A 27157-nucleotide genomic window follows, 5' to 3' on the forward strand; every position below is an offset into this window, starting at 1 on the left:
TAAAGGATGAAGAAATAGCATCTGTTTGTGACAGGGTAAAACAGTTGTTCCAGTGAAAGTGTTTGAAACTGCAACAGATTCAAGCACTCCAGAGAAAAACACATGTAGGGGCAAGTGAGAGTTGTGCACTTGGCCCAGGTCTCTTGGGCTGGGGACAGGGTGGATAGAGGCTCAAAACTAGTAAGGTGCCTTGAAATAATTCCCTATAGCATAGTTAGGGTTTCTTTTGCTGTGATGAAATATCATGACCAACATCAAAGGAAGTCAAGACAGAATTCAAGGAGGGCAGGAGCTGATTCAGAAACCTTGGAGGGAGGGGTGCTGCTTACTGGCTTGCTCCTCATGTCTTGCTCAGTTTGCTTTCTTATAGCACTCAGGACCACCAGCCCAGGGGTGGCACCACCCACAATGGGCTGGGCCTTCACCCATCAACCACCAATTAAGAAAACAGGCTGCAGGCTTATCTATGGCCCAGTCTTTTTTGTTTTGTTTGTTTGAGACAGGGTTTCTCTGTAGCTTTGGAGTCCTGGAACTCTATCTGTAGAGCAGACTGGCCTCAAACTCATAGAGATTTGCCTGCCTCTGCCTCCCGAGTGCTGGGATTAAAGGTTTGCACCACTGCCTATCCTTACGGAGGCATTTTCTTAATTGAGGTTTCCTCCTCTCAGATGACTTTAACTTGGGTCAAGTTGATATAAAACTATCCACCACACCTAGAAATCACAGTTTTGGGGCCCCTCAGGAACCTATGTACCTAGTTGACTTGTCCCCAAGGTTTGGACACGATCCCATTTCTCTCATTGACCTCAGTGGGAAGTTGTTTTCAGGGACACAGTGAAGAAAACTGGAAATCATGAAGTATTAGTCACCTTCGAGTCCACTTTCCTTTATAGTAACAAAGACCAGAGACAATTGACTTAGAGAGAGAAAGTGTTTCTTTTGGCTCACAGTTTTGGTTGTTCTGGGTCTGTGGCCATATATCACAGTGGGAGCATGTGGTAGGTCTGAACTGCTTACTTGGTAATCAAGGAGGAGGAGAGAGGGAGGGATGGAGGGGTAGGAGGGAGGAATGGGGAGGGATTCAGGTCATGTTATAGCCTTAAGTTGTTTTGCTGGGTCTGTGGTAGTTAATATATTATTGATGGTTTACTTGGCAGACCTGAATCACCTAGGAGCCTGTGAGGGTCTATACAGGTTAGGCTGGCCTGTGGGTGTGTAAGTGGGGGAGTTTCTAGACTGGGTAGGAAGACCTGACTTAACCACCATGCCAAGGACTGTGGTCTCCAGTGAGGATGCCATGTGACCTGCTGTCTCAGCTGCCTCAGGGAAGGACTGAACCCCAGAACTGAGTCTGAATAAACCCTTCTTTAAGTTGCTTCTGTCAGACCATCTTACCATAGCAACAGAAAAGGGTACTAAGTCAAGGCCACGCCTCTTACAGGTTCTACCACCAGATAACAGACAACAGATGACAGATGGGGACAGGTGAGGGAGTCAGAGGACTCCAGTGCTGGTCATTGGCCATTCTCACTGTGAGGCATTCACTGCTCAGTGGATTCTAACATGGGCTGTAATCTGTTCTCTCTCTCTCTCTCTCTCTCTCTCTCTCTCTCTCTCTCCCTCTCTCTCTCCCCCCCCTCTCTCCCTCTCTCCCTCCCCTACTCCTCTGCTCTCTTTGCCATGTGTTTGTGCTTAAGATAAATTACAAGGCCTATTCCAGAGCGGAGGCAGTAATCCATCCTCAGTGTGCCTGGTGACCTCCCACTAGACCTGCCTCTTAAAGAGAGTTCCATCACTTCCAGGGCAGCTGTGAATTACACATGCCACTTGGTCTCTTGGGATCCTCAGATGCCCAACTAGTGAAAATTTGGTTTTGATACTAGAGAATTTGACTGCTGTAGCCAATGAGAGAATGAATGCCAGCAGCTTCCAGAGAGAATCTTAGGTATATTATTTCTCTCTCAACATTACATTTAAAACTCTCCCAAATATCCAGAGAAGGTCAGTCCTGTATAGGAACCACCTGGAGCTCAGCATTGTATCTCATTTAGCCCATTTTGTCTTCCATCTTCTTCCTTCCTTCTCTGTCCCATTCTTCCGTCTTAGTCACCCTCTAACACTGCAACCTGCATCTCACGGCATTCCACATGTATTCATGGAATTTAGAAGTGAGATTGATATATAATGGAACACACAAGACTGAAGTTGGCTGTTCAGTAGTTCTGGTGAGTGTGTGACACAGACTCCTCTGTCTTTAGAGTGAAGGCAATTTGAACTTAATATGGTTTTCTTTTTCCTAAGTGCTGACTTTGAAATTCCCTGCCATGTGAGATGACTCCACAGTAAACAGAACCTTATGATATTTCTCTTTCTATATCTTATTTTGTGCCAGACCATGAAAACTGTCATCAAAATAGGAGGCAGGGAATCCGGAAACAACAAACTCAAAGTAATGCACAGGGTGATGAAAGTTTAAGTGTAGAAGACCTGGGTTCAAATGCCAGCTCTGCCACTGCAGGTTATATGATCCCAGGCAGTGAACATAGTTTGCCTGTGCCTCGGTTTTCCCACCTGTAAAGTAGAGATGAAGACAGACGCTGCTTTGTAAGTCTGTTCTACATGTAAGGGCTGAACAAGTTATATCATGTGGGACTATAGAACTTTGTGTGCCACTGAGGAAACACTCCAGCTGGCTTCCATCTCGCTCCATGATGCTGCCAGCAGACAGGGAAGAGGAGGTCTTGTATATGACATGCTCACCTTGCCAACTTTGTGCACAGTAGCCCTGTGGTTTTGTGTCCCAGTCCCTTCTGAGATTCTGTGTCCCTGTTGGACTTCTGGTAAGAAATTTAATGGATGTCAGGATTCCCACCATGACATCACCAGACAATGTCAGTGGGAACTTGGTGTCCATAAAATAATTCAAAGTCAAAGAGCTGGAGCAGATGAGTTAGTCTCTAATTGTGTTCTCATGGCTTTGATTCATATAGTGCCACTTTATTGGTACTCAGTTACATCAGACTCATTAGTTCTCCCTTGGCTCCTCATCTTAGCCAGACCAAAGCTTTCCTTTAACTGATGTTGGCTGCATAACTCACAGCACTGATCTCTAAAATGCAGATCAGGGAAAGTGTTCTCTAGGGAAAGGCTCTTTAATGATCCAGACCATATCCAGGGTAAGACTCTTCCTCCCCTCACCCCCATTCCACATATTGGTCAGTTAAGGGCCTATATGGCAGACATGAGAGCTGCGAAGGAGTGCACATCTGGAATCTCAGCACTTGGAAGACTGAGAGGAAGGTTTACAGAGTACTTACTAGGCTGTCTCAGGCTACAGAGTGAGGAGATGGATGGATGGGTGGACAGACGGACAGACAGGCAGATGGGCAGACAGGCGGATAGACAGATAGATAGTTCAATAACACAAGAGGAAGGAAGAGAGGGAGGGAGGGGGAAGAGAGAGATTGATGGATCTGGTAGTGTGCATCCATATCCCAGCACTTAGGAGGTGGAGTCAGGAGGACAAGAAGTTCTAGGCCAGTCTGGGCTACATGAGATCCTGTCTGTAAGAGAAAAACTATCAAAACAAAACAAAAAGACAGTTCCTGCTCTCAAAAATATTGTAATCCAAGCCTGGCGGTGGTGGCACACGCCTTTTATCCCAGCACTTGGAAGGCAGAGACAGGCTGATCCCCGTGATTTTGAGGCCAGCCTGATCTACAAAGCTACACAGACAAACCCTGACTTGGAAAACCATATACATATACATATATATATTAATCCCACATGCTAGAGGCTGAGGCAGAAGAATCAAAAGTTTGAAGATTGACACCAGCTGGGCTACATAGCAAGACTGTCTCAAAAAAAAAAAAAAACAACAACAAAAAAAAAAAAGCATTCTTAATCACCTCATTTACAAATCAAAAATTTAAAACATGAGATTTGTGAATGCAAGCATTTGTCAGTAACTGTGTGAGTCACAGTAAACACAGGACTGAGAGTGAATGGATTCTGTTGGTGTCCTGCTGTGGCACAGCCTGGGGTTGTCCTTCTATATTCTCATCATTTCTTTTAATGACAAAATACATTTCAATGGGGTCCATGACATCTAGGATGATTACTATACTTCTCAGCCTCCTTTGCTGTTCCTTGTGACCATGTGACTAATTCATGACATCTCTGAAAGAATTTCCTGTTTCTCAACAGGCCCCAGAGGAAAGACCAGCCCTCCTCCAGTGTGGTGTGGCAAAAGCTGGGTTTTCTCTTCCTTTCTTTCTTTCTTTCTTTCTTTCTTTCTTTCTTTCTTTCTTTCTCTCTTTCCTCCCTCCCACTCTCCCTCCCTCCCTCCCTTCCTTCTTTCCTTCCTTTCTCTCTCCCTCCCTCCTTCCTTCCTTTCTTTCTCCCTTCCTTCTTTTTATTATTTCCTTTATTATTTCTCATGTGGTATGGGGACAGAGTACACACTAATGTGTGCACATGGAGGCTATAGGAGGAGAGAGGGTATCTTAGTTAAATACTCCTCACCTCATTCCCTTGAGACAGAGTCTCTCACTAAACCTGGAGTGAGGCTGGTGACCAGCAAATCCCACAAACCTCCTGTCTCCACCCCACACAGCAGTGGGATTGAAGGCCTGTGTCGTGTGCTGGGGACCAGCTCAGGCCCTCATGTTTGTGTAGTAACTGCTCTTACCCACCAAGTCACCTCCCCAGCTCCTAGGTATATTTCCTCTCTTTCTTTCTAAAGTGTATTTTATTTATTTGTTTGTTTATTGTGTATGAGGGGATGGGGGACTTATGAGTGCCACAGTATAAGTGAGGAAGTCAGAGGACAAGGTGAGGGGATGGGTTCTCTCCTTCTACAATGTAGATTCCAGGAATTGAACTCAGGTCATTGGGTTTGGTGGTAACCCCCGTTACTCTCTCAGCCATCTCACTGGCCTCCTAGGTATGTACTCTGATGGTTGTTAGAGTAATTGGATGTGACTACCCAGAGCCATGGTGGCCATCTTGAACCGGGGGAAAACTGTGGATGGCAGACCAGAGAGACGGTAGGAACAAGATGCCATGGGTGAACCATCAGAAAAATAAGCTGGGGGCTATTGCACCTCTACTTGCTATCATGGAAAGACCATGTCCTCATTGTTGTGTCACTCTTCTGATGGATGCACTGAGGACGTCCTAGCCAGGCATGGTGGCACATGGCGTTATGATCTTGCTCACCACTGACTCTGCAGTCTCATCTCCCCGAGTTCTCCCACACTTATCACCTACTAAAAGCCAAAGCAGCTTCTTCAGGGCTCTGCTCTAGAAGCTGCCCCTCTCCATCCTGGCTCTTATCAGTTTTTCCAAAGTCAACTCGGCAGGGAGCTGCTCCAAGGAACTTTTGGTCCCAGACCAGGTCGGAGTTCACTCCAGATTCATCTGGCCCCATTTGGACTCATGGATCTTAGCTGCTTGCCTTGTTTCTCGGGCAGGGCCCCTCTAATGTGACCACTCACTCCACTCGTGTGCAAAGTTGGAAAGACTCGGCTGCCACCCCACTCCTGCCCCAAACCGCACACTTCCTTCATGAGGTGACAACCAACCGTCTAGACTTGGGGGGGACTCTGGTTTCACCATAGCACCCTGTGGGTACAGTCTGTCCAGGGACTGGCATAGGAGGGGGAGGGGAGCTCTGAGCTCTAGGCAGCCTCTGTGGACAGCAAGGAACCGTCTCAGTTTGCTGCAAAGCTTCCTTGGGGCTCGCTTTCCAAGCAAACATTTGCAGGTGAGTGTAGCTTGTGGTCTGCTTCCTACAGAACAGGAAATGCCTTTGCATCCCATGCCACCCCCACACCATGCCCCTCCCCTTCCTAAATCTGAGCTGCCAGGAAGAGACTCATTCTATGACCTCAGGTCCTGTGGGGAATTAGATGGATCCTGGGAAAAGAGGCAACAGCTGTTCTTTCAACCCAGAGTCCTAGAAGCTGGAGGTCTCACAACAGCTCTGTGTCCTCCCAACAGCTGGCCAGCTGGGACTCCATTTCAGCCTTCCTCTCTCCCTTCCTCCTGATTGGTTTCTGTGACTGGAAGGCTTTTGCCTGTTCCTGGGTTTCTGTTGTTTAAAGCTAATGTTTAATTCTCAATCCAGCTTCCCCAGGACTCCCCTCTCGAGTTCAGAGAGAAGATTGGGTTGGTTTGAATGAAAATGGCCCCCATAGATTCACAGGGAGTGACACTATTAGGAGGTATGATGGCCTTATTGGAGTAGATGTGGCCTTGCTGGAAGGAGTGAATCTTTGGGTGTGGGATTTTGAAGTTTCAAAAGCTCAAGCTAGTCACTGTGTCTCTCTCTTTCTGCTGTCTGCCAGTCCAGGTATAGGACTCTCAACTACCTCTCCAGCACCCACCACATCTGCCAGCAGGCTGCCATGCTTCCCACCATGATGGTAATGGACTAAACCTCTGAACATGTAGGCCAGCCCCAATTAAATATCTTCCTTTATAAGAGTTACCCTGTTCATGGTGGCTCTTCACAGCAATAAAACCCCAAGACAAGCTACTTGGTCGTTCATCCATTTGTAGATAATTGTTGGCAGTGTTATGTGTCAGGTCCTGTTTTCACTGACTTCTCTGGACCAGGCCTTTGAGTCTTAAATTACCTGTATTAACCCACCATCACTGGGACAGCCATACAAATGTTACCAACTGGCTCCTCCCTCTGCAGGGACAGAGTGGGATATGTGTGGTGTTTTTGGTGTGGTATGAGTGGCAGAACAAAAACTTATTTTTGAGATGGTCTCATGTATCCCAGGCTAGCCTTGAATGCTCTTTGTAACTAAGGATAACCCTGAACTTTTGATCCTCCTGACTCCATTACTTGAGTGGTGGGATTGCACCATGCCTGGTTTGTGTGGTGCTAGGGATCAAAGCCAGTGCCTCATGTAAGCTAGACAAACATTCTTCCAACTGAGTCACATCTCTAGCCCTAAAGATAACTTTTTTAAAAAAGCGTGTCACTTGTCACATGTAGTTTGAGAGTCACTGGAAAGCATATAGGAAAAGATGTTGAGTGGAGGCTCCAGAAGACTCCAAAGCCCCACAGTAGAGTACCAAGTGAATTGTTGGCCCAGGTCCCACCAGGAAGCTGCTTACAGAGTCAGTGCTGCTGCAGGCGGGGGATTCAGAAAGACTGTCTTTGAAGCCTGTTACACCAGCAGAGCTGGGGATCCCACACCACAGAATGTGGGCGTGGAAGAAAGGCCAGAATGGATGGCTGGTGAATGGAGCTACACATCCACTTTAAAACTGCAGACTTCCACAAGCCAGTGCCACCACACCCTTCCTCAAATGCCTGACCACAGCATTCCTGTTTGCTTCCCCCACCTGGGCTGGAATCTCTGAGTTTCTGCTGCTCACACTCCTGTTCATTCATGAATTCACTCAATAAAGCCCTCAAGTACATAGTGTGGCAAAAGCTGTAGGAGTACTGAGATGAAAGCAGCAAAGATTCTGCCGTTGAGATCTCCATCCCATCGGGAGGCAGATGGACCAAAACCTGTCTTCCAGGATGCTCCTTTGCTGTGCCAGGGAGTAGAACCCAGAGGGTAAGAACCATGCTCTGGAATCAGGCATGTCTGATGTGTGGCCTGGGACAAGTCTGTTACCCTCTCTCAGCCTCAGTTTCCCTGGACAGGAATGGCACCAGCCTCACTGCATGCTCTCTGAACATTTCATGAGATGCTGCTCAGCACGGGCCACCCCCAGGAGGCATCTGGGACAGATTCACCAGACTGTCCATCAAGCTGACCAGCTGTCACCTGCCTCCCCTGACCCTCTTGTAGGAAAGCAGACACTTCTTTCTCCTCCTGCTTCCTGCTGTCAGGACACAGAGGGAAGAGTGCATAGCCCTGCTGGGCTGTTAAGATTCAGGTGTGCCCTTCATCATGTATTGAACATTAATGGAGACATAAAAACAAACAAACAAAAAACTTCAAATAAAAAAAAATCTGGGAAAAAATAAAATAGTACTAATAAACTTACTTGTGAGAAAATAAAAAAAAAACTTTGCTTACTTTATTTTAACTTACTTTTTACTTATTCTTTGGGTCTTCCACATCATGTCTCCATATCATGTTTCCCGATCTCACCCATCTACCCATCTCCCAAAATAAAACAAAATAAAGTTTAAGAGAAGAAAGGGGAAGGGAAAGGAAGAAATGGAGAATCTCGTCATGGGAGCTGCAATGTGACACAGAGAGTCATGTGGTAAACCCCTTTATCCATACATTTTTACATTTAGGCGTTCATCTCAAAGAATCATTAGTCTGTTTCCAAGCCCCTGGTCTCTGCTGCACTGTCAATGCTGGGCCCTCATTGGAACTCTTCCTGGACATCCTGTTGCTGCCCTGTGCCATGGAGATCCTGCAGCCCTGGGTCTACAGGACTGCCCCACTCCCACCCCGTGCTCCAGCAGATCACAGATGGGGTGGATGTTGGGGTGGGTCAACATATACCCTGGTTGTGGACCTGGGTAGTTGCAGGGTTGGTCAGCCCACCAGCTCTCCCCTGTCTTCACCTCCAGGGTGACCTCACCAACATTGCCCTGGCTAGTTCACCCCTTGTAGTGATGAGCAAGGGGTGGGGCCATTTCTCCTGTTTTATGTCCTCAGAATCTGCTCAACCACACCTACACCTTCAGGGCCAGCTCTAATAGAAACATTTTTAAATGAAAAGATTGATTATCTGGAGTCTAAGGGACTGGTTCTTTTCTGGAATCACCCACTCTGTGTGGACATTTTTATTTTGTAACCTCAGGATGTCTCATTTTCTTTCAAGTTCCCTTCTGCCTGGCACACCTAAGAACCCACAGATGTGGGCGGTGAAGGAAGTGATGGAGTGAAGGAAGCAACAGATGAACTTGTATTTGGTCCAACACCAATAGCAGATGCTCCAGGCTCCAAGCTCTCAGGCCCTAATTCAAGACCTTTGGGGAAAATGCTCTGAAGAAACAGGTGCTGAGAACAGCTGCAGGAACCTGTCGTCACTCAGCATAGCTGGGTGAGTTACAGGTGGCTGATATATTCATTACTCATCTCATTGGGACCAAATACCCCCTCCCCAAAAGCAACTTAAAGGAGGAAGGGTTGGTTTGGGCTCGCTGTGGGAGAGGACAATTCATCATGATAGGAAGGCATGGTGGTGGCAGGAGGCTGCTTGTTCTTCGTGGGTGGATTGGGTAGCAGACAGAGGTGAATGTTGGCACTGGGTTGGTTTGCTTCCCCACACTGTTTTGTTTTGTTTTGTTTTGTTTTGTTTGCTTTTTTTTTTCCTTCAGTCTAGGGACGGCAGCCCACAGGAGGGTGCTGCCTACTCTCAGGGTGGGTCTTCCCTCTTCAGTTGAACCTGTCTGGAAATGCCCTCATAGACAGACCCAGAGTTATGTCTCCTTGGTGATTATAGATTCAGACGAGGTGACAGTGAAGACTGGCCATCACATTCCTAAAAGACATGCCCACACCTGAGTATTACCTTATTTGGAAAAAGGATGCTACTTTTGCAGATATAATTAAAGATCTTTGAGTTAAAAACTTATAAATTAAGCATCTCTTGATGAAGTCCAGGGGATTACCCAGGCAGACACAAAATAAAAAATAGTAGTTTCTATAAGAGACAGGAAAGGAGCCGGGCAGTGGTGGCACACACCTTTAATCCCAGCGCTCGGGAGGCAGAAACAGACGGATCTCTGTGAGTTCGAGGCCAGCCTGGTCTATAGAGGGAGTTCCAGGACAGCCAGAGCTACAGAGAAGGCCTGTCTTGAAAGACCAGAAAAAAGAAAAGAAAAGAAACAGGAAAGGAGGCAGAGTCCCAGAGGAGAGGTCCATATGTGGGCACAGGCAGGGACTGGAGTTTTATTCACAAACCAGGAGTGCCTGGAGCATCAGGCGATGGAAGCAGCAGGAAGGACCCTCTTCTTGGAAGCAGGCCCAGCCCTGCTGACACCTTGATTTCAGAACAGGAAGCATAGACATACAGAACAGGAACAACAGTCCTTGTTGCTGTGACAGAATGCCCAACAAGCAACTTAAGGGACCATGATGAGTGTGGTGGTTTGAGCGAGATGCCCTCCATATTCTCAGGCATCAGAATACTTGGTCCTCAGTTGGTGACACTTTTTAGGTAGTTTAGGAGGTGTGTGGCCTTGCTGGAAGAAGTATGTCACTGGGAGCAGACTTGGAGGTTTCAAAAGCCTTGTGTCATTTCCAGAGGTCTCTCACCTCTTGGTTGGAACTCTCCAGCTGTTCCTGCTGCCATACCTGCCTGTGGGGTCCCTGCAAGCACCACAGCCCGAAGGGAACACCGGCTCCAATCCGGCTCCAATCAGCTCACAAGGTAAGAAGGAAAGCTGGTTCTGGATGACTTAGTTTACTGTCTGGTAGTTCACGCTTCAGGAATTTGATACCACGACAGTTTGTTTCAGACATTATTTAAGTCGAGTACAGTTTTGAAAAAAAAAAGTTTCTTAGTAACAATTATCCCAAGCTTGTGTGCACAATAAAGCTTAAGGTGTGCTTACATTGAAACTCTTTTGCAAAGTACATGTGACCTTTACCATGAAGATGGGTTTTATAGCTTACGGGCCTATGATCTGGAGAAAGTGTAAAGGTCAGCAGGCTATAAAGTACATGTGACATCTCCCCTAAGGATGGGTTCTGTTGCCTGAGAAACAAAGCTAAAGACAATGTTTATCCCCAGACATAAACATTCTGGGATAAACATTCTGGGGGATCTGGGTGGGGCCTGGCTCTACAGATAGCAAAGGTCACTAGGCCATTCCACCCAGCCTTCTGGGTGGGAAAACAGGTTTACATTTCCTCCATTGAGGAGACAACTCAGCGTGATTAACATTCCTGGTTTCCCCAGTGCTTATCTGTGATCACTCTACACCTGCCTTCTTCCACACTTCTCTGCTGTAGTGGTGATGGACTCTTATCCCTCAGGGGCCAGAATTCCTAATAAACCTTTCCTTCCATAAGTTGCCTCTGTCATGGCATTTTTGTCACAGTGACAGAAAAGTAACCAATACAGGAAGGAAGGACTTATTTTGGCTTGTGGCTTAGAGTCTACCAGGGGCATAGTCTATCGTGGTGGGGAAGGCATGGGGGATGAGGATAGACTTGTTCACATCCGGGTGGATCAGGAAGCAGAGAGCTCTGGTGGGATGGAGACAGGGCACAACCCTCAAAGGCACCCTCACCCCCACGCTATGACTCTCCACTCGAAGCCATTTCTCCCGTGCCAAGGTTCCACAGCCTACCCAGACAGCAATGGAGACCAAGTGATCAAACCTTATCCTGTGTGGTCATTTCACATCCAAACCACAGCACTTAGAGAACACACCTGGGTGGTTTTAAGCCATCCGGTGTGTGGTGATCTCACAGCAGACACAGGAAACTGAAACACTCAGCAAATATAGCCAAGAGCGGCGTGCTTTGTTCCAGAATGGACCATGGTGGTCCCATAGATGATGACACCCTTGGTGTGTGCAAGTATAGTCTGGTGTTCTCGAAACAAGAAGATTGCTAAGCAAAGCTTCTTGCAGAATGTAACCTGCCATTAAGCAAATGCCCGACCATATTTATCAGGGATTACCATGTCTTGGACACTGTTCTGGGAGCCAGGGATGCATTAGTGAGCAGATATAGGTCTGCTTCTGTAGCACCTTTCAGAAGGACAAAGGAGTAAATCACAGAATGGACAATACATGCTCCATATCCCTGAGTACCCAGGAGGATGACACATACTCATCTCTCAGTATTGGAGGGGAATTGTTTTGGGACCCCTGTAGTTGCTAAAACCCAAAGGCAGAATATGTGTCTAACCTCTGACTTTAAACCATTTCTAGATGACTTGTGATAGATGCCTCAAACAATGTCAAGTACAGCGTGTGTGTGTGTGTGTGTGTGTGTGTGTGTGTGTGTGTGTGTGCGCGTGCGTGCAGCCACAGCATGAGAAGTGGGTAGAGGTCAGAGGACAGCATCAGACACAAGTTCTCTCCTTCTGATGGAGGAGTACTGAATTGAGATGGATGCTGCCTTTTTATGGGTTTGTGGATATTTGAACTCCAGTCTTCATGATTTTGAAGCAAGTACTTTACCCATCTCCCTAGTCCCAGATGAAATTTTATTTATTTATTTATTTATTTATTTATTTATTTATGGTTTTTTGAGACAGGGTTTCTCTGTGGCTTTGGAGGCTGTACTGGAACTAGGTCTTATAGACCAGGCTGGTCTCAAACTCACAGAGATCTGCCTGCCTCTGCCTCCCGAGTGCTGGGATTAAAGGTGTGCACCACCACCGCCAGGCCAGATGAAATTTTAAACAACATTTTCAACACACAGATTGTTGAATACAAGGATATAGAGCGCCAACTGTTTCATGTAGCAGGGAGTGAATGACATTTAGAAGAAAAGTCAAGTGGGGTGGCGGGGACTGAGGTCTCAGAGTCATATGGGCAGGGCTAAGAAGTTGTCCTGATATGAGGACTCTGAGTAAAGATGTGGAAAAAGTGAAGGAGTGAGCTATGAGGCACTTGTCAGGAGACAGAACCTTGGTCAAAGGGAATGGCAAGGGTAGAGGAGGGAACAGCATAGAGAGGGAATAGTAGGGATAGTGTGCTTGTTGCTTCTTGTCAACTTGACACAAGTGAGAGTCATCCAGGAAGAGGGAACCTTAACTGTGCTCATTTGAATAACAATGACCCCCGTTGACATATATTTAAATGCTTAGTCACCAGGCAGTGAAACTCTTAGAAAGGATTAGAAGGATTAGGAGGTGTGGTCTTCTTGGAGGAAATATGTCACTAGGGATAGACTATGAGGCTTCAAAAGCCAGTGCCAGGCCCAGTGAATCTTTCTTTTTGCTGCCTATGGCTCAGGATGTAGCTCAGCTACTTCTCTAGCACCATGTCTGCCATGTATGCCACCATGCTCCCTGCCATGAAGATAATGAACTAACCTCTGAAACTGTAAGCAAGCCCCCAATTAAATATTTTCTTTGATAAGAGTTGTCTTGGTCATGGTGTCTCTTCACAGCAATAGAACTGTGACTAAGATAGCCTCCATCAGATTGGCCTGTGGTGGCATTTTGTTGCAGTTTCCTTGGAGTTCTACATCCAGAACAGCTTCAAGGCTGCTGGATAGACTATTCTAGCCAGAACTACATACAGATAAGTCTTGTGTTTTCCCATTGCACAGAAACTGGACAATAAATGTTACAGCTAGCTTTCCCAGGACTTGAACATTAACCTGATTTTCTTGGGGTTCCCCAAAGATACCATCACCCCCAGACAACAGGAAACAGTCTGGAGAACATGACACCCACATTCCAAAGAAGTAAGGTGTGTGATTTTTGCTCATTTGGTTGGCTATGGATGTTTTTCATCATTTGGGGGTGGGGTTGGTTACAAGTTCTTATTGGTCATAGGAAAAAAAGCTGAACAAAGGAGATTAGATTCAGGGATCTCTTTCTGAAGGGAAAAAATGGGGATATATTATAGAAATGATGGGATTAGAATGGTAGATTGTTGGATCTATTTTTGAACAACCACTAGTCTCAAATATTTTATATTGGTATGGAATTTTTTATATCGATACAAATTTGTTATTTTTGTTATACTGTATATATGTTTCTATTCTTGTTTAAGGTATTATACCTATGCAGCTCATTTTAAAATGTAATGTAGTTTTAGTCCTTGAAAGCTATTTAGGATAATAAAGAAAGATAGGTTAGTCGTTAGTCATCTAACAATCAAATTTGTGGCCATGTTAGTTGTGTTTTCAAGGTCAAATAGAGACATATTTTAGATAGACACATGGTCTTCAAACAATTCAGAGACCTTCAGAATCTGGCATTTAAAATGTTTTAATAACCTGAGGGTTTTTATTACAGTAAGACATGTCTGCTTCTGGCAGCACCAATTTACTTCAAAAGAGGATGCTGGGCATCAAAGAATCCCCATATAGAGTTTGCTTTCATTGTGGCAAAGTTATCCATTGGGCAAGAAACTGCCCTTGCCTCGACTGCTGACAGTATGCTGTCCCAAACTTGACAAGCAGGCATAAAAGAAAGTGACTGCTGAACTTTACCAAGACAAGGTAGGACAGTCTTCAAAATTCCTGCTTCACAAAAAAGTGTATCAGATATTCTAGGCCTGTAGGCCAAAGATGGATATCCCAATGTTACAGAGGAGCCTTGGGTGACTGTCCAGGCAGCCAGCTGTTTCTCTTATTTCTTATAGTTTTGGAAGTTGCTTGCTCTGTACATGTACATCTGTTACTCAAGTAATATTAAATCCTTTTTGGGTCTCTGATGGAGTTGAAGATGAGATATGATTACAGTTTTCTTTGTTACCAAATTAAAAAATAACTCACAAAAAAGGTATAAAATATATAAGGTTGAGAGACATAAAAGCTTAAATTGTTTATCTAAGAAAATGTTTTGAGGTCCAAAAATATAGTTTTAAAATGGTAATACAAGTTATGATAAAATGGTTTAGGTATAAAACTTTAAATTCATCAAGATAAGATAGATAATAGAGTATTTTCTCTGAATATGCCAAATACAAATGGAATATAGGTCAGTGGAATCTCAGGATTACAAGTCCCCATGCCTGGTAGTTTCATGTTTCAGCCACTCTGTATGACTTTGTTCTGGTGTCCCCAGGAAGTGAACAGAGCTTTGCTGGGGCTCCTGAGCAGACCTGAGCAGTTGTGGGAATCTGGCTCACCATTTGAAACTATTCACAGGGTGGGCCCTCACATAAGTGTTTGCTGACTCTAATCTTCAGCGTTGCCATTGTTTGGGGAGAGGAGGTCGGAGAAGTGTGCCACTATATCTAATAGGGGGAATTAATCACCTAGTAAGTGTCACAACCCTTCCTACTCTAGAGATGCAATGACCAGAGCAAAGCAAGGTTAAGACAAAATTGGGCAGCCTCTGCTCTCCCCCACCCCTCCTCCTTCAGCACTGTGACTTTCTCTGGGGAAACACCCCTGCCTCCATGACCCTGTGTCCTGTTCCAAGGGCTGGGTACCCAGCGCATTAGTCAGCAAATACCACAGGTTAAGTGACTTAAACAATGGAACTTTATCTATGCCTAAGTCTGGAGGCTGGGAAGTTCTGCCGGGGTTCAGTTTCTGAGGAGGGCTGCTTTCCTAGCTTGGAGATGGACACCCCTCCCTGTGTCTTCGTGATCTTTCCTTGGAGAGTGTGCATAGCCAGGCATCCATGTCTCTTCACAAGACCACAGTTCCTATCAAATGAGGACCCCATCTTTATCACCTCATTTAACCTTAGTGAATCTCCCAAAGCACTATCTCCATATTCAGTCATCTTGGAGGGTGGGCTGCAACATAGAATTTGGAGGTGGGAGCACCATCCAGGGAAAAGCAATCAGTGCCCTTTCTTACTTGGCCACTTTTCACACATGACCCGACACTATCCCAAGGCACAGCAATTGGTTGGTTACAACTTTGAGGAAAGCAAGACTCTTTTCCTCTGAACCCAGAAAAAATGTGAAGCTAGGCTAGTCATGGGATATAGAGGTGACCTGTCAAAGCTCAGCCCATTTAGGAGAAACTAGAGTTAAGAGGCAGAGGGAAAGCAGGTTCACATGGGATTATGGGACCTAGATCCAGCTGAACCTGAAGTAGGTTCACCATGGACTCCTCCATTAACACAGCATGTTTTTCCTTAAATCATGTCTGGCTGTATTTCTGTCCCTTTCAACTTGTTAATTAGTATGTAACCTCTTATCTAATACTCGTTCTATGGACAGTCTCTTTCCATCCCTGTCATAGCCCAATAGACCCATGAACAAAGTGACTGTGGTGGTAGAGATGCAGGTTACACATGGGCTCAGCAACTTCCAGTCACCAAAAAGTGACCTGGCTACAGCTACTGCTGAGTGCCAGATCTGCCAACAACAGACCAGCACTGAGCCCAAGATATGGCACCATCCCCCAGGAATGAAGGGATGTGTCACTCCTCCAAGAAAGGAGCCAAGACCTGCTGAGGTGCTTGATGAGAGTAGAGGAAAAACAGAATGGGTAGTCAAGGAAGGTAGGGTTTTTTGTTGTTTTGTTTGGGTTTTTTTTTTTTTTGAGACAGGGTTTCTCTGCAGCTTTGGAGTCTATCCTGGAACTCACTCTGTAGACCATGCTGGCTTTGAATTCACAGAGATCCTCCTGTCTCTGCCTCTTGAGTGCTGGGATTAAAGGCATGGACTGCTACCACCAATTGTGGACATGAGGATTATAGCTGATATGAGTGTTTCTGTTGTATTTTTGCTAAGAATGTGTTTATACATATGAACACATACATTAAGCAGATATTTTCACTTTCTTCTATTTCTCTATCATGTAATATAATATAGGTTGAGATAATATCAGTGACTATTAAGTCATAAGACACTGGAACACTAAGCATTCCTTAAGAGACATTGCCACTTGTTCTAAAATATATACTGCATTAGTGATGGTATGTGGCTAGTTATATCATGTTTGGCAAAATTATGACCTAGTTATTGTTTTTGTTTGGAAATTAAGCATGGCATAAGGTGATGTGACTGTGTATCAGGTTGTCAGAAGGAGGGTGTGATGGCAAATCTTGGTTGCCCTCTTGACCACATCTGTAATCAACTAAAACCCAAGCAGCTGGGTGCTTCTGTGAAGGATTTTCTTGATTAGATCATTTGAAGTGGGACTATTCACCCTAAATGTGGGCCTTAGATTCTGGTGGCATCCCAAATAAAAGGACAAAGAAGACAGAAGCTTTTGCTTTTTGCCTACCTGCTCTCACTCTTGATGGCAAGTTCATCCATTCTTGGTTGCTGCTACACTGATGGTAGAACCTACTTCTTTGGAATTCCAGCATGGACTGAAGACCAGCAGCTCCCTAGGAATTCCCTGGGATTCTGGCACCAGCACAGGTGGGATCTAAAACAGGTCTGGAGGCTGAGAGATGGCTCAGTCAATAAAATATTTGCTGCACAAGCATGAAGACCCTAGTTCCATCCCCAGATCTACTGGAGGAAGACAGGTGTGAAGGGGCTGGACATGATGGCACTAGCTTGTGGTCCCACACCTGAGCTCACTGGCCAGCTGAGTCAGCAACTTCAGGCCCCAGTGAGAGACCCTCTCTCGAAAAATAAGGTGGACCCAAGAAATAGCACCAAAAGTTGACTTATAGCCTTCATATATACATGTGAATGAATACACCAAATGGGCGCGCGCGCGCGCACACACACACACACACACACACACACACACACACACACACACACTTCTGCTTAGCACCAACTGGTTCAATCAAGATCTGCTTTAATGCTAGGTGGACCCTGTGTTCTGGTTCCAGACTGTGGGCAGGCTCTCATATGCTTCAGCTCATCCACCCTTGCTCTACTTACACAGCAGCAAGATATGATTAAGTGTGAACAAATACAGATGACTGTTCAAATAAATTCAGATTGCTTCTGGGAGAATCCATGCTATGAAAAAGCACAGGCTTTCCAGGTCTCAGTAGAGTCCTGGAAGGACTCAGATTCAGAAAAATGCCCAGAGGATGAAAAGGGACCTGTGGGCCCCTTCCTTGGGCATCCTGCCCTCTGGGTCCTTCAGATGTAAGCACCTGAGTTCAAGGCACAGCTCTGCAAAGGCCATGTGACCTCGAGCAATCTTCAGACCTGCTTGAGCACTAGTTCCTCTATAGGAAAAGCAGAGAAGGTACTACTCATTAGCAATAGATATTAGTGCTAATGTCTAATAGTATGTATTAGCATTAAAGTGCAGAGTGAATACATGCCATGGGATTAATGCAGGCATAAGTCCTTTGCAACATAAAAGCACTGTTCTTTCTTTTTACAAACATTTAGTGTGTGTGTGTGTGTGTGTGTGTGTGTGTGTGTGTGTGTACATGTGCTTACCACATGAAGAGCTCAGAGGGTAACTGTGGGACTGCCTCTCTCCTTCCTCTATATAGGTTCCAGGATAAAACTCAGGTATGAGGCTGGGCATCAAGCCTGGGTCCAGCCCTGTAAAAACTATAATTTTCTCCTCCCTCCAGCTCTCCTCTCCATCCCAACAGCACACCTCAGCTACCCCCATGGTTTGGGCAGGACTTGTGGGGAGGAATCACTCCTGGAGAATCACCCTGTACTCCTGTCAGCTTCCTTTCAGAACATCTGACTGCGGGGTCTTTGTTTTTGAGACAGGGTCTGCCTATGTAGCCCAGGGCGCCCTTGAACTCATGACCTCAGCCTCCTGAGTACAGGGGTCAGAGGTGGTCACCAACCTTTCTAGTTCATAGTCCCTTTTTAAAAGGCTGTAAGCTTGAGAGGCTGGGTGGCAGGAAAGCCTCGTCCACTCTGTCAACTACATCCCCAGTCTTTAGGCTCCTGCCTAGTGCATAGTAGGTGCTCAACGAATGTAGGTTTGCAAATCTGCACTGCCTCAGACGGCTAGGGGCCACTTCCGCCCGCCAGGGCCTGCCACGCCGCCAGCGGGAAGCGCTGGGGGTGGGGCCGGGCGAAGGGAGGGCCGGGCGGTGGGGCTGGGAGCCTTCCTCTAGCAACTTCCCAGTAACTGCGGGATCCGATGCAGCCACCGCCCCGGAACCAGGCCTTCCCTGTTCTGCCTTCCAGGAGGAGGCCCGGGAGTAGCCCTCGGGAGGACAGTCTCCCGCACGTCCCGAAGTCCCTCTGGCCACCCGGCGTCGATCCAGGCGGAGGCCGGGAGGGGGCCGCCCTCCCCGCGAGGCTCCAGACTCAGGCATTTCCTTTCGGCTGCCCGGCGCGGCCTTCCCCCTCCGAAAGAAGAAAATTCTGGGGCGAAGTAACCCGGCCGATCGTCCCTGTGCGCAGCGGCTGCTAAGCCAGAAGGGCCGCCCAGGGTAGGGTAGGAGTCCGGAGCAGTTGACCGAGGGCAGCGCGGCGGGGACTGAGCAGGGCCAGGGTGCGGCCAGGGGCTGGAGAGTGCAGCGCGGGCGGCGCCTGGAAGGGGAACTTGAGCAGCGGTGCTGCTTGTCCAGGAGCTGCGAGCGGGGAGCCGCCTCCAAGGCCAAGGACACGGGGGCCGCGGAGCCGCCGGGGCGCTGCGCGCATGCTGGGCAGGGGACATCACCCGGGCTCGCGCCCTGGGCCGCCCGGGCCCCCGGCATGTCCGTGCGGTACACGCTTAACCTGAAGGTCTTTTGGCCGGTGGTGACCGGGCTATGCACAGCGCTGGTGTGCCTCTACCATGCCCTGCGCAGCAGCGAGGGCGCCAGGGCCGAGTCCCCCGACGGTGCAGACAGCGGCTTCCCGCTGCTCAAGGTGGCTATCCTTCTTCTCCTCGGCTACATCCTCCTACGATGTCGCCACACCATCCGCCAGCGCCTCTTGCCAGGCTCTTCCCGCCCGTGTGGCCACGCCAACTTCTCAGCCAGACCCTTGCAAGAGCCAGGCCTGAGCATCTTGCTGGAGAGTTACTATGAGCACGAGGTGCGCCTGTCGCCGCATGTGCTAGGTCACAGCAAGGCGCACGTGAGCCGGATCGTGGGTGAACTGGTGCAGGCTGGCCGGGCTCGAGGGTCTCCAGGTCCCATCACCGGGGGAGCGCTGGCCTTGGCCTTCCGGGGAGATTTCATCCAGGTGGGCAGTGCCTACGAGCAGCATAAAATCCGCAGGCCAGACAGCTTCGACGTGTTGGTGCCACTTCGCCTCCCGCCGCAGGTGGCGCTGGAGCCGCGGAGCCTGGGGACCGAGCCCACGCTGGCCCCCGCCTTCCGCAGCTGCTTCGTGTGTGCCCTCAAGGCACCGCCCTCGCCATCGGGTACCACGACAGGCCAGTGGCACCGCGACTGTAAGCCCTTCGCTGAAGGCTTTTGTGTGGATGTGCAGGGTCGGCGCCACCTCTCAGCTACCCTGGTTCTGCGCTGGTTCCAAGCGCACCTACAGCGCTCCTTGGCCACCGTGCGCTACAGCCTGGAGGGTCGCTGTCGGGTCAGCCTGACTCCAGGTGGTCTGGAGCAGCCTCCCACCCTCCATATCCTTCCTTGCCGCACGGACTACGGCTGCTGTCGCCTTTCCATGGCCGTGCGCCTCATCCCCGCTGTCCATCTGGGCGATGGTGTCTTCCTTGTGGCACCGCCACCACCACCCTCGCCAAGCGGGGCCCTATCAGAGCTCCCCGGTGGCCTGCGCGCTGAGGCACTGTGGGGTGTGAATACAGCACGCCAGGAGCAGAAACTGCTGGGCTGGCTTCAGGAACGGGCGCCTCCAGGTGCCTGCTACCTCAAGTGCCTGCAGCTGCTTAAGGCTCTTCGAGACCTGGGTGCCCGCGGGCTGGACCCTACAGCTGCTACCCAGTGGGGACGCATCTTATCCTCCTATGTGCTCAAAACGGTGCTGCTGACGGTGTTTCTGAACGAGGGCGGCCCAACGCACAGCTGGGACGAGGCACACCTGAGTGAGTGCTTGGAGAAGCTGGTGAAGTTCCTTAGGGACTGCCTGCTGCGCCGCCGAGACCTCTTCCACTGTGTCCTGGGCCCAGGTGGGGCGGCCGCTGAGGTGGGCCCCCTGCCCAAGGCGCTGCGCGAGGCGGCTCCAGTTGACCTCCTGGCACCTTTTGACCTGCACGCCCGGGAGCTCGCAGCAGCGCGGTTGCTGTCCATCTGGCGAAGGTTGCCCCAGCTTCTCCGGGCCTACGGTGGTCCCCGATACCTTGCCAGGTGCCCCACACCCCGAAGTCAACGCATCCAGGGCTTCCCCGAAGATGAACCCTGAACCCTGATTACACTCCACCTGACCAAATGCCCCTTTCCCACAGGATGGGAGTGACGGTGGCAGTTAAAGTCCAGATGAGCAGTAGAAAGTGTTGGGAAATTTGGAGGATATCAAAGGCTTTACTGGCTTAAATATTCTGCCCTAGGATAGCTGTGGTATCTTCTGCAGGCCCATTAGAGTGTCCTGGGTGGTCTTACACATCTTTCTGCCCTCAAATTATTAGAAGCAATCATGTTTGACATACCTATTTGTTAGATACTAGGTTCTCAACTATTTTTGGAGGGGTTTTGTATGTTTGTTTCAATTATGGAGCTGGAATCCTGGGCCTTGCTTATGCTAGGTAGATACTCCACAACAGAGCTACACATTCTGGGCCCCTAGTTTTGTTTTTAAAGGGGAAGGAAAAAAATCCTTATCCACAACTGGAATTGAAATTCTAGTCCAGCTGTTAGTATTCCAGAGTCATAATTTAGCCATTCCCATGAGCATTCATGTATATTTAATAGTGCAATGACAAGTTTGTTGAGTAAGATTAATGGAATTGTCATAAATCAAATGACCTGCCCTAAGAGGTGGTCGGGAGCTGGTTAGAGACTTTCAGAGCAAGCAGCACTTTATGTCCAGGCATTTTTTTTTTTGTTCAGTGGTGGTTGGAACCAGCAGCTATTCAAAGGAGGCTCCATGCAGTTATTTGAAAGACCAAAGCTCTGAAAAGCAGCCAGCCACCATTCAACACTCTCCAGGTCACAGGTGGGGATTTGCACTCAGCACCTGTTCATTTGAGCCAGGCAGAATGCAAAGAAAAAAGATCCTTAATTAAAACAGGTCTGGCAAAAAGTGTGAAACACAAGTCTTGAAAAAGAGCCTGTCTAAGTAAGGCTCCTTGTCAGCTGGACACAACCCGCCTTTGTTTCAGTGCTTCTGAGCAAGTGAGTTTCAGTGCTTTTTGCAGGCCTGTTTTAGAGTTTAAGGACCTATGAGGAGAAAATGCTTGGCATGCTGCCTGGGAAGGATTAGGCTTCAGTGATGCCTTGTCTTGGGGTAGTGGTTGGAAGATTCTTGATTGCCCAGACAACCTTACCTAGTCTTGAAGAAGCTCTTGCTTCTGCTTATGTCCTTTAAAATAGTAGCTTGCAGTATGTACTTGGAGACCTGTCACTTTTCACCAGTGGGCAGAAGAGTGGGGACCACAGGAGCTGAAGGAGGAATGAGAGAGCTGGCTCTATAGTGCTCTGCTCTTCTCGGCCATGAGCTTCTCCAGGCTGGGTGCCTCCCTCTTGCAGATGGGAAGAGCCCATTCTCCAGCGCCTCTCATTCTTCTGGCTTCCTGACAGCTCCAAATGGTAGTTCAAGTTTAAAATGTTCTACCTATCTCTCTCCTAGTGGGAAGTGTGGCCAACAGTATACTTAGGAATTTTCTTTTTTAAATAGCAAAGATCTGCTCCCTTAGACTCTTTAAAGTGAAGGTTTTTGTCTAAAAATAGTCACATGAATAAGGCCATTGTTTAATTTCTTAGCTATCTGGAGGGAACTTTGCAAACCCCCTTTCGTTAGGGCACCGGGTTGGCAATCGGCAGTAATAGATTGTGGGGAACTTCTCATTAGAGCTGTGCTGGCTTCTTGTGTCCTTTTCATCTGTGGACTGAAAGAGAAGCAGCTGTCTCATTGAGTGGTTTGGGGGACCATTCCTCTTGATACCCCAAGGTCATTCCTAGTTTTTTGAGGCCAATATTTGGTCATAAGGTACGGCATTTAATGTAGGGGTCATTATGTCAGCCTCTTGCAAGGATAGAAACTGCACAATAGGTTTTATGTTAATTACTTTAAAAAGTCAATGCCAAGGGAAGATTTGTGTGTGTGTGTGTGTGTGTGTGTGTGTGTGTGTGTGTGTGTGTATCTGTTGTGTGTATACTGTCCACATGATTTCCATACTCAGCCTGTTGATTCCTCTGTAGTCATTAATTTAGAATAGGGGACAATGAGGCAGTTTTCCAATTATTAGATTCCTTTTTAAAAAAAAATCTTGATACTATTTTAAAGTATAAATCTGGTTATTGTCATAAATATGAATAGCTTGTATAAGTATCTTGTAAGGTTTTTTTCCGTTATTTTTATTTTTTCTGGTTTATTAACCAAAGTTTCATCCATCCTCAAAGCTTTTAAATTTTATTATTATTATTAAATTAATGGGCATTGTGTTTATGAATTAAAAAATATTAATGTTTTATTTAAATGCCATGCTGAACAGTTGTTCTCGATATGTGGCAACCAAAACTTAAGAGATTTCGATCAATTTTGATCAATGTTTAGTGATCTGAAACATGTACTGTGTACAGATGCAATAATATGGCTGTTATGGTGGCTGCCCGAGGCCTTTAAATTCAGCTTAGTTCTGCATTTCATTACAGCCGCTTTCACGGCCTCTAATTGATGTGTACACATTTTTGGTGTGTATTTGGTACTGGAGAGTCATATATGCCAATATGCTAATACAGGATGGCTCTACCAAAAAATAAAGAGTTGTTTAGCCAGTGCCCAAAGAAACTGTTTTGAGGCAGATGACTCAGCCCTTTGCAGCCGACACTTCAGTGACTCCCACTGCCCAGCTCCAAGCCTTCCTGGAATGTTCGTGGGCTGGGAGAATCTGTGTTTTGCAAAATGGAGTGGAAAGAGAGGAAAGTTTGAGTGGATGCAAATATTCTGAGAATTTGGGGGAGGGGGACTTGAGATGGATGTGAAAGGAAGAAACTGGAGGAGGGAGACAGGTAAAGATGCCCGGGAGGGTGGGGGAGAGTTTTGGGTGAGGAAATGTGTTTTTAGGTATGTGCTGTTTCCAGCCAGGAGTCACAAACTCAGTAGCCTAAAGGCAGGGAACTAAGAAAGAGTGGGGAGTGTGGTGGAGACTGTGACTACCTTAAAGAGGGCAGCCACAGGACTCCAGGTAGGAAAAGAAAAGGTGGGGCTAGGAATTGGTATTTCAAATTACAATACTGAAGCTCACTGACTTTTAATTTAAGGGGTAATTTAATGTCCAAAACCACAGAGCAGAAATCTGGTTGAACCTGAGGCCACCAGTTTGCGACCCCTTGCCTTACAGTTAGCCTTCCCCCCAAGTATATATAAGGTTATATTCTTTGCCAGGGAAATGATGGTGTTATATATAGGAGGGAGTGTGCTAGTTCATTTCTACTTCATCTCTCAGAGTTAAGCTTTATTATGGGAATAACAACAGAAAAAATTAACACAGCCGCAGATAACATTTATCCCCAGTTTCTGGTAGGGCTCCCATGCAAGCCTGGCTCTCCAGTGAGAACCACAACTAAAACACTTGGGGCTACTTCTGGTTTTTCTTTGCTGGTGATTTGGGGTCAGCTTCTTGGCCTGGATGGAGGGTTGGTGCTTGCAGATGAGTAATGAGGTACAATTGCAGAATAAGTTTTCTTTGTATTTGGTTCTTATATGAAAGTTATTATTTATTTATTTTTTTTGGTTGTTCTCCATGGTAACCTGGCCTGGGACTTCACAATGTTGTTTGAAGGCAGTAAGCACCAGCAAAACAAAAACAACAACAACAAAAAACCAGCCAGTTTCCATCTTTGGGCCAAATTCCATGGCATTGTACTATTCTCACCTCCAAGAACACTGGCCAACTTCTCTTCCAGAATTTCTAACCCTTTCTGACTCAGTGTCTGCCACCAAAATTGCCACCAGCTGAGCTTACTTCCAAAGCATCTCTTGTCCCCTCCCAAAGGAAGTCATATTTTCCACAGAACTGTAACTGTGCTTCCTGGATTTGACCTTGATGAAGAGGTTTTTCCCATGTCTACACAAAGAAAACTTCTCCCACTTTTCTGGCACCTCTCATGAGAGAAACTGGTTCAATGTTACCCCTGTGGTGTGTTAGTTTTTTCTTCTTTAATTGCTTGTCTATAACACATCTGTTTATTTTTTTTTTTATGGCACATGGGGCGAGAATAATGCTAGTGGAAGACAAGAGAGGGTGGCAAATTCCAGATCATGTACACAGAGGAAATAGAGTAAGACCGGCAGCTAACTGATATGGAATCTGGTTTTGGAAGTATTGGATATTCAGGAATATTTTAGCACCTTTTGGGGAAAAAAGGTTGCCATGTCTTAGTCAATTGACTTGAAGCATTCCAGCACTGGCTGTTTTTAATGTGCCTTCTGACCCCAAACACTGGGATACAGTTTGAGGGTCTCAGTTACAGCCTGTTTATTCCAATAAAAGAGACCAAAGAGTTCATCAGACATGATTGGCTGCTATCACAACTGTGTGATTAAGGACATATTAATCACACAGTTTCCATGGCCCCAGTGGTCAAGCCTGTCACTCTCATCTTCGTTTGAAGTTGGAGTAAATTTGCACTTTTCGATCCTGTGGTCACTAAGGGACCTAGTTCTTTCCCATTTTGCTGTATCAATAAAGGAACTTGTGGAAACCTCTGGACTGTGTGTGTGGGTTCTGGGGACCTGGGGTGGTGGTGGTGGTGGTGCTGGTGCCTATGCCTGCACTGGCTTGAACTTCTTTGCACAAACTTCAGTTGCTTTACCTCAGGTGCTCCCTCTTCTACCCCCCCCTCGTGTGTGTGTGTGTGTGTGTGTGTGTGTGTGTGTGTGTGTGTGTGTGTGTGTGTGTGTGTGAGAGAGAGAGAGAGAGAGAGAGAGAGAGAGAGAGAGAGAGAGAGAGATGGGTTCTGGGTATTAGAAACTCAGGTCCTCCTGTTTGGGTGGCAGTCACCTTACCATCTCTCCAGCCCACCTCAAAGTCTTTTCTGGAACTCTGTCTCTTGATCATACTGTAGAGAACTGTTTGCCCAGGTGAGAGAAGATGCCCTGCAGGGGTGTAGCCTGGAATTCGGTCTTCTTTTCTTTCCCTGCCTAGACCTCTCTGCCCTGCCCCTCCTCTCTGCCCCACCATCCCCCTCTCCAACACAATTCAAGTATTGGCCTATGGCTAACCATAGTTCAAACATTTTGCCCAGAAACTGCCTGGGCCCTGGGGCCCTCTTGACATGGTTAACTGCTAACAATGAAAATCAACTGTCTTAGCATGAGGTGGAATCTTGGAGACCGTGTTGGGTGGTCGACAACTCAGCCAGCTAGGCCTCAAGGAATGCTGCAGCTACCGCTGATTAAGCACTAGCTATATGTTACACCTCTGGGAAAACTGATGAGCATGTTTCATTTGGTTTTCAATTAAAGTAGTAATGTCCCAGGGCATTGAAAACAGCACAGAGCTGGCAAAGACACACACCACCTCTTCCAAATTTACAGATGTGCTGTCAGAGATTAGGGTGCTGGGCAGGGAAGGCAACGGAACTCACAAGAGAGATGCCTAGGGCATAGGGATTTCCAGGAAGGCAACTTGGAGGAGGTGCCTTCTAAGTAGAGGTCTAAAGACAGATAGGGATTAGCCAAGCCAAGGAAGTTGAACCAGCGGGGGAAGACTGGATCAAGCACCACCAGTGAGGGAACTGTGTTGTAGAGGAAAACTGGTCATGTCATAGTCACCAGGAAGCAATGAGAGGATGACCTGGCCTCCTTCCTCTATGGCCCAGCTCCCAAAGGCTCCACTATCTCCTGACAGAACCACAGCCTGAGGACGAAACCTCTAGTGTAGGGACTTAGGGAGACATTAAGATCCAAGCCATTTCAGAAAAGCATGGAATAAAAGGTACATGTCAGGAACACTCTTGGCTACAGCTAAAAGCCAGACCTACAGTGACATTAACAATAAGGATTTCAAACCCCACCTGCTTCTAGAAGCCTGGATGTAAGGGTGCCGCAGTTGAGGGATGATTCAGGAGCCTAGCATCTTTTTGCTTTGGCTTTACAGGTGGCTTTGCTTTTATCTTCATGCAGTGTATATCCAGATTCTGCAGTGACCTCTTTCTTTGCCTACTGCTAACTTGCTCAGAGAGAGTAAAGAGAACTGACTATGGAAAGCGATGAAATTCTCTCTTCCTATTGGACAGAGTCCTGTTCCATGACATTTACACAAGAAGGTGGGCAGGGCAAATGGGCATTCGTGGATAAATAAGCCAGCCACAGGATTTGGAAATAAACAAAGCAGCCCTAGAAACAAACTCCACAAGTCTACCAGAAAAGGGGGCAGGAGAGGGCTCACCATTTCATATCTACTTGATTTGGACTGTCCTAAGTTAGCATGCAATAAACTACACAGATGTGTCTGGTCTCAGGGCACTGGAGATGAGGGTGATGATGAGGATGATGATGATGATGATGATGATATCGTTAAGCCAGTTATTCAACATGAGAGGAAAAACCCATCCCTTTATAGCGGTGTTGTACACTAACAAGTGTGAATCAGATGTT

The 27157-nt window shown here is 47.1% G+C and overlaps 1 protein-coding gene across 1 annotated transcript; it reads left to right on the forward strand.

The window, feature by feature from the left end:
* The first annotated feature begins 19164 nt into the window (after window positions 1–19164).
* Window positions 19165–25264, forward strand: Itpripl2 (ITPRIP like 2). The gene has a single exon (XM_027410159.2). The coding sequence runs from the start codon at window positions 19193–19195 to the stop codon at window positions 20798–20800; it is 1608 nt and encodes a 535-aa protein (XP_027265960.1). The 5' UTR covers window positions 19165–19192; the 3' UTR covers window positions 20801–25264.
* The last annotated feature ends 1893 nt before the right edge of the window (window positions 25265–27157 follow it).

This window comes from Cricetulus griseus, chromosome 3 (assembly GCF_003668045.3).
Source record: "Cricetulus griseus strain 17A/GY chromosome 3, alternate assembly CriGri-PICRH-1.0, whole genome shotgun sequence".
NCBI classification, from domain to species: Eukaryota; Metazoa; Chordata; class Mammalia; order Rodentia; family Cricetidae; genus Cricetulus; species Cricetulus griseus.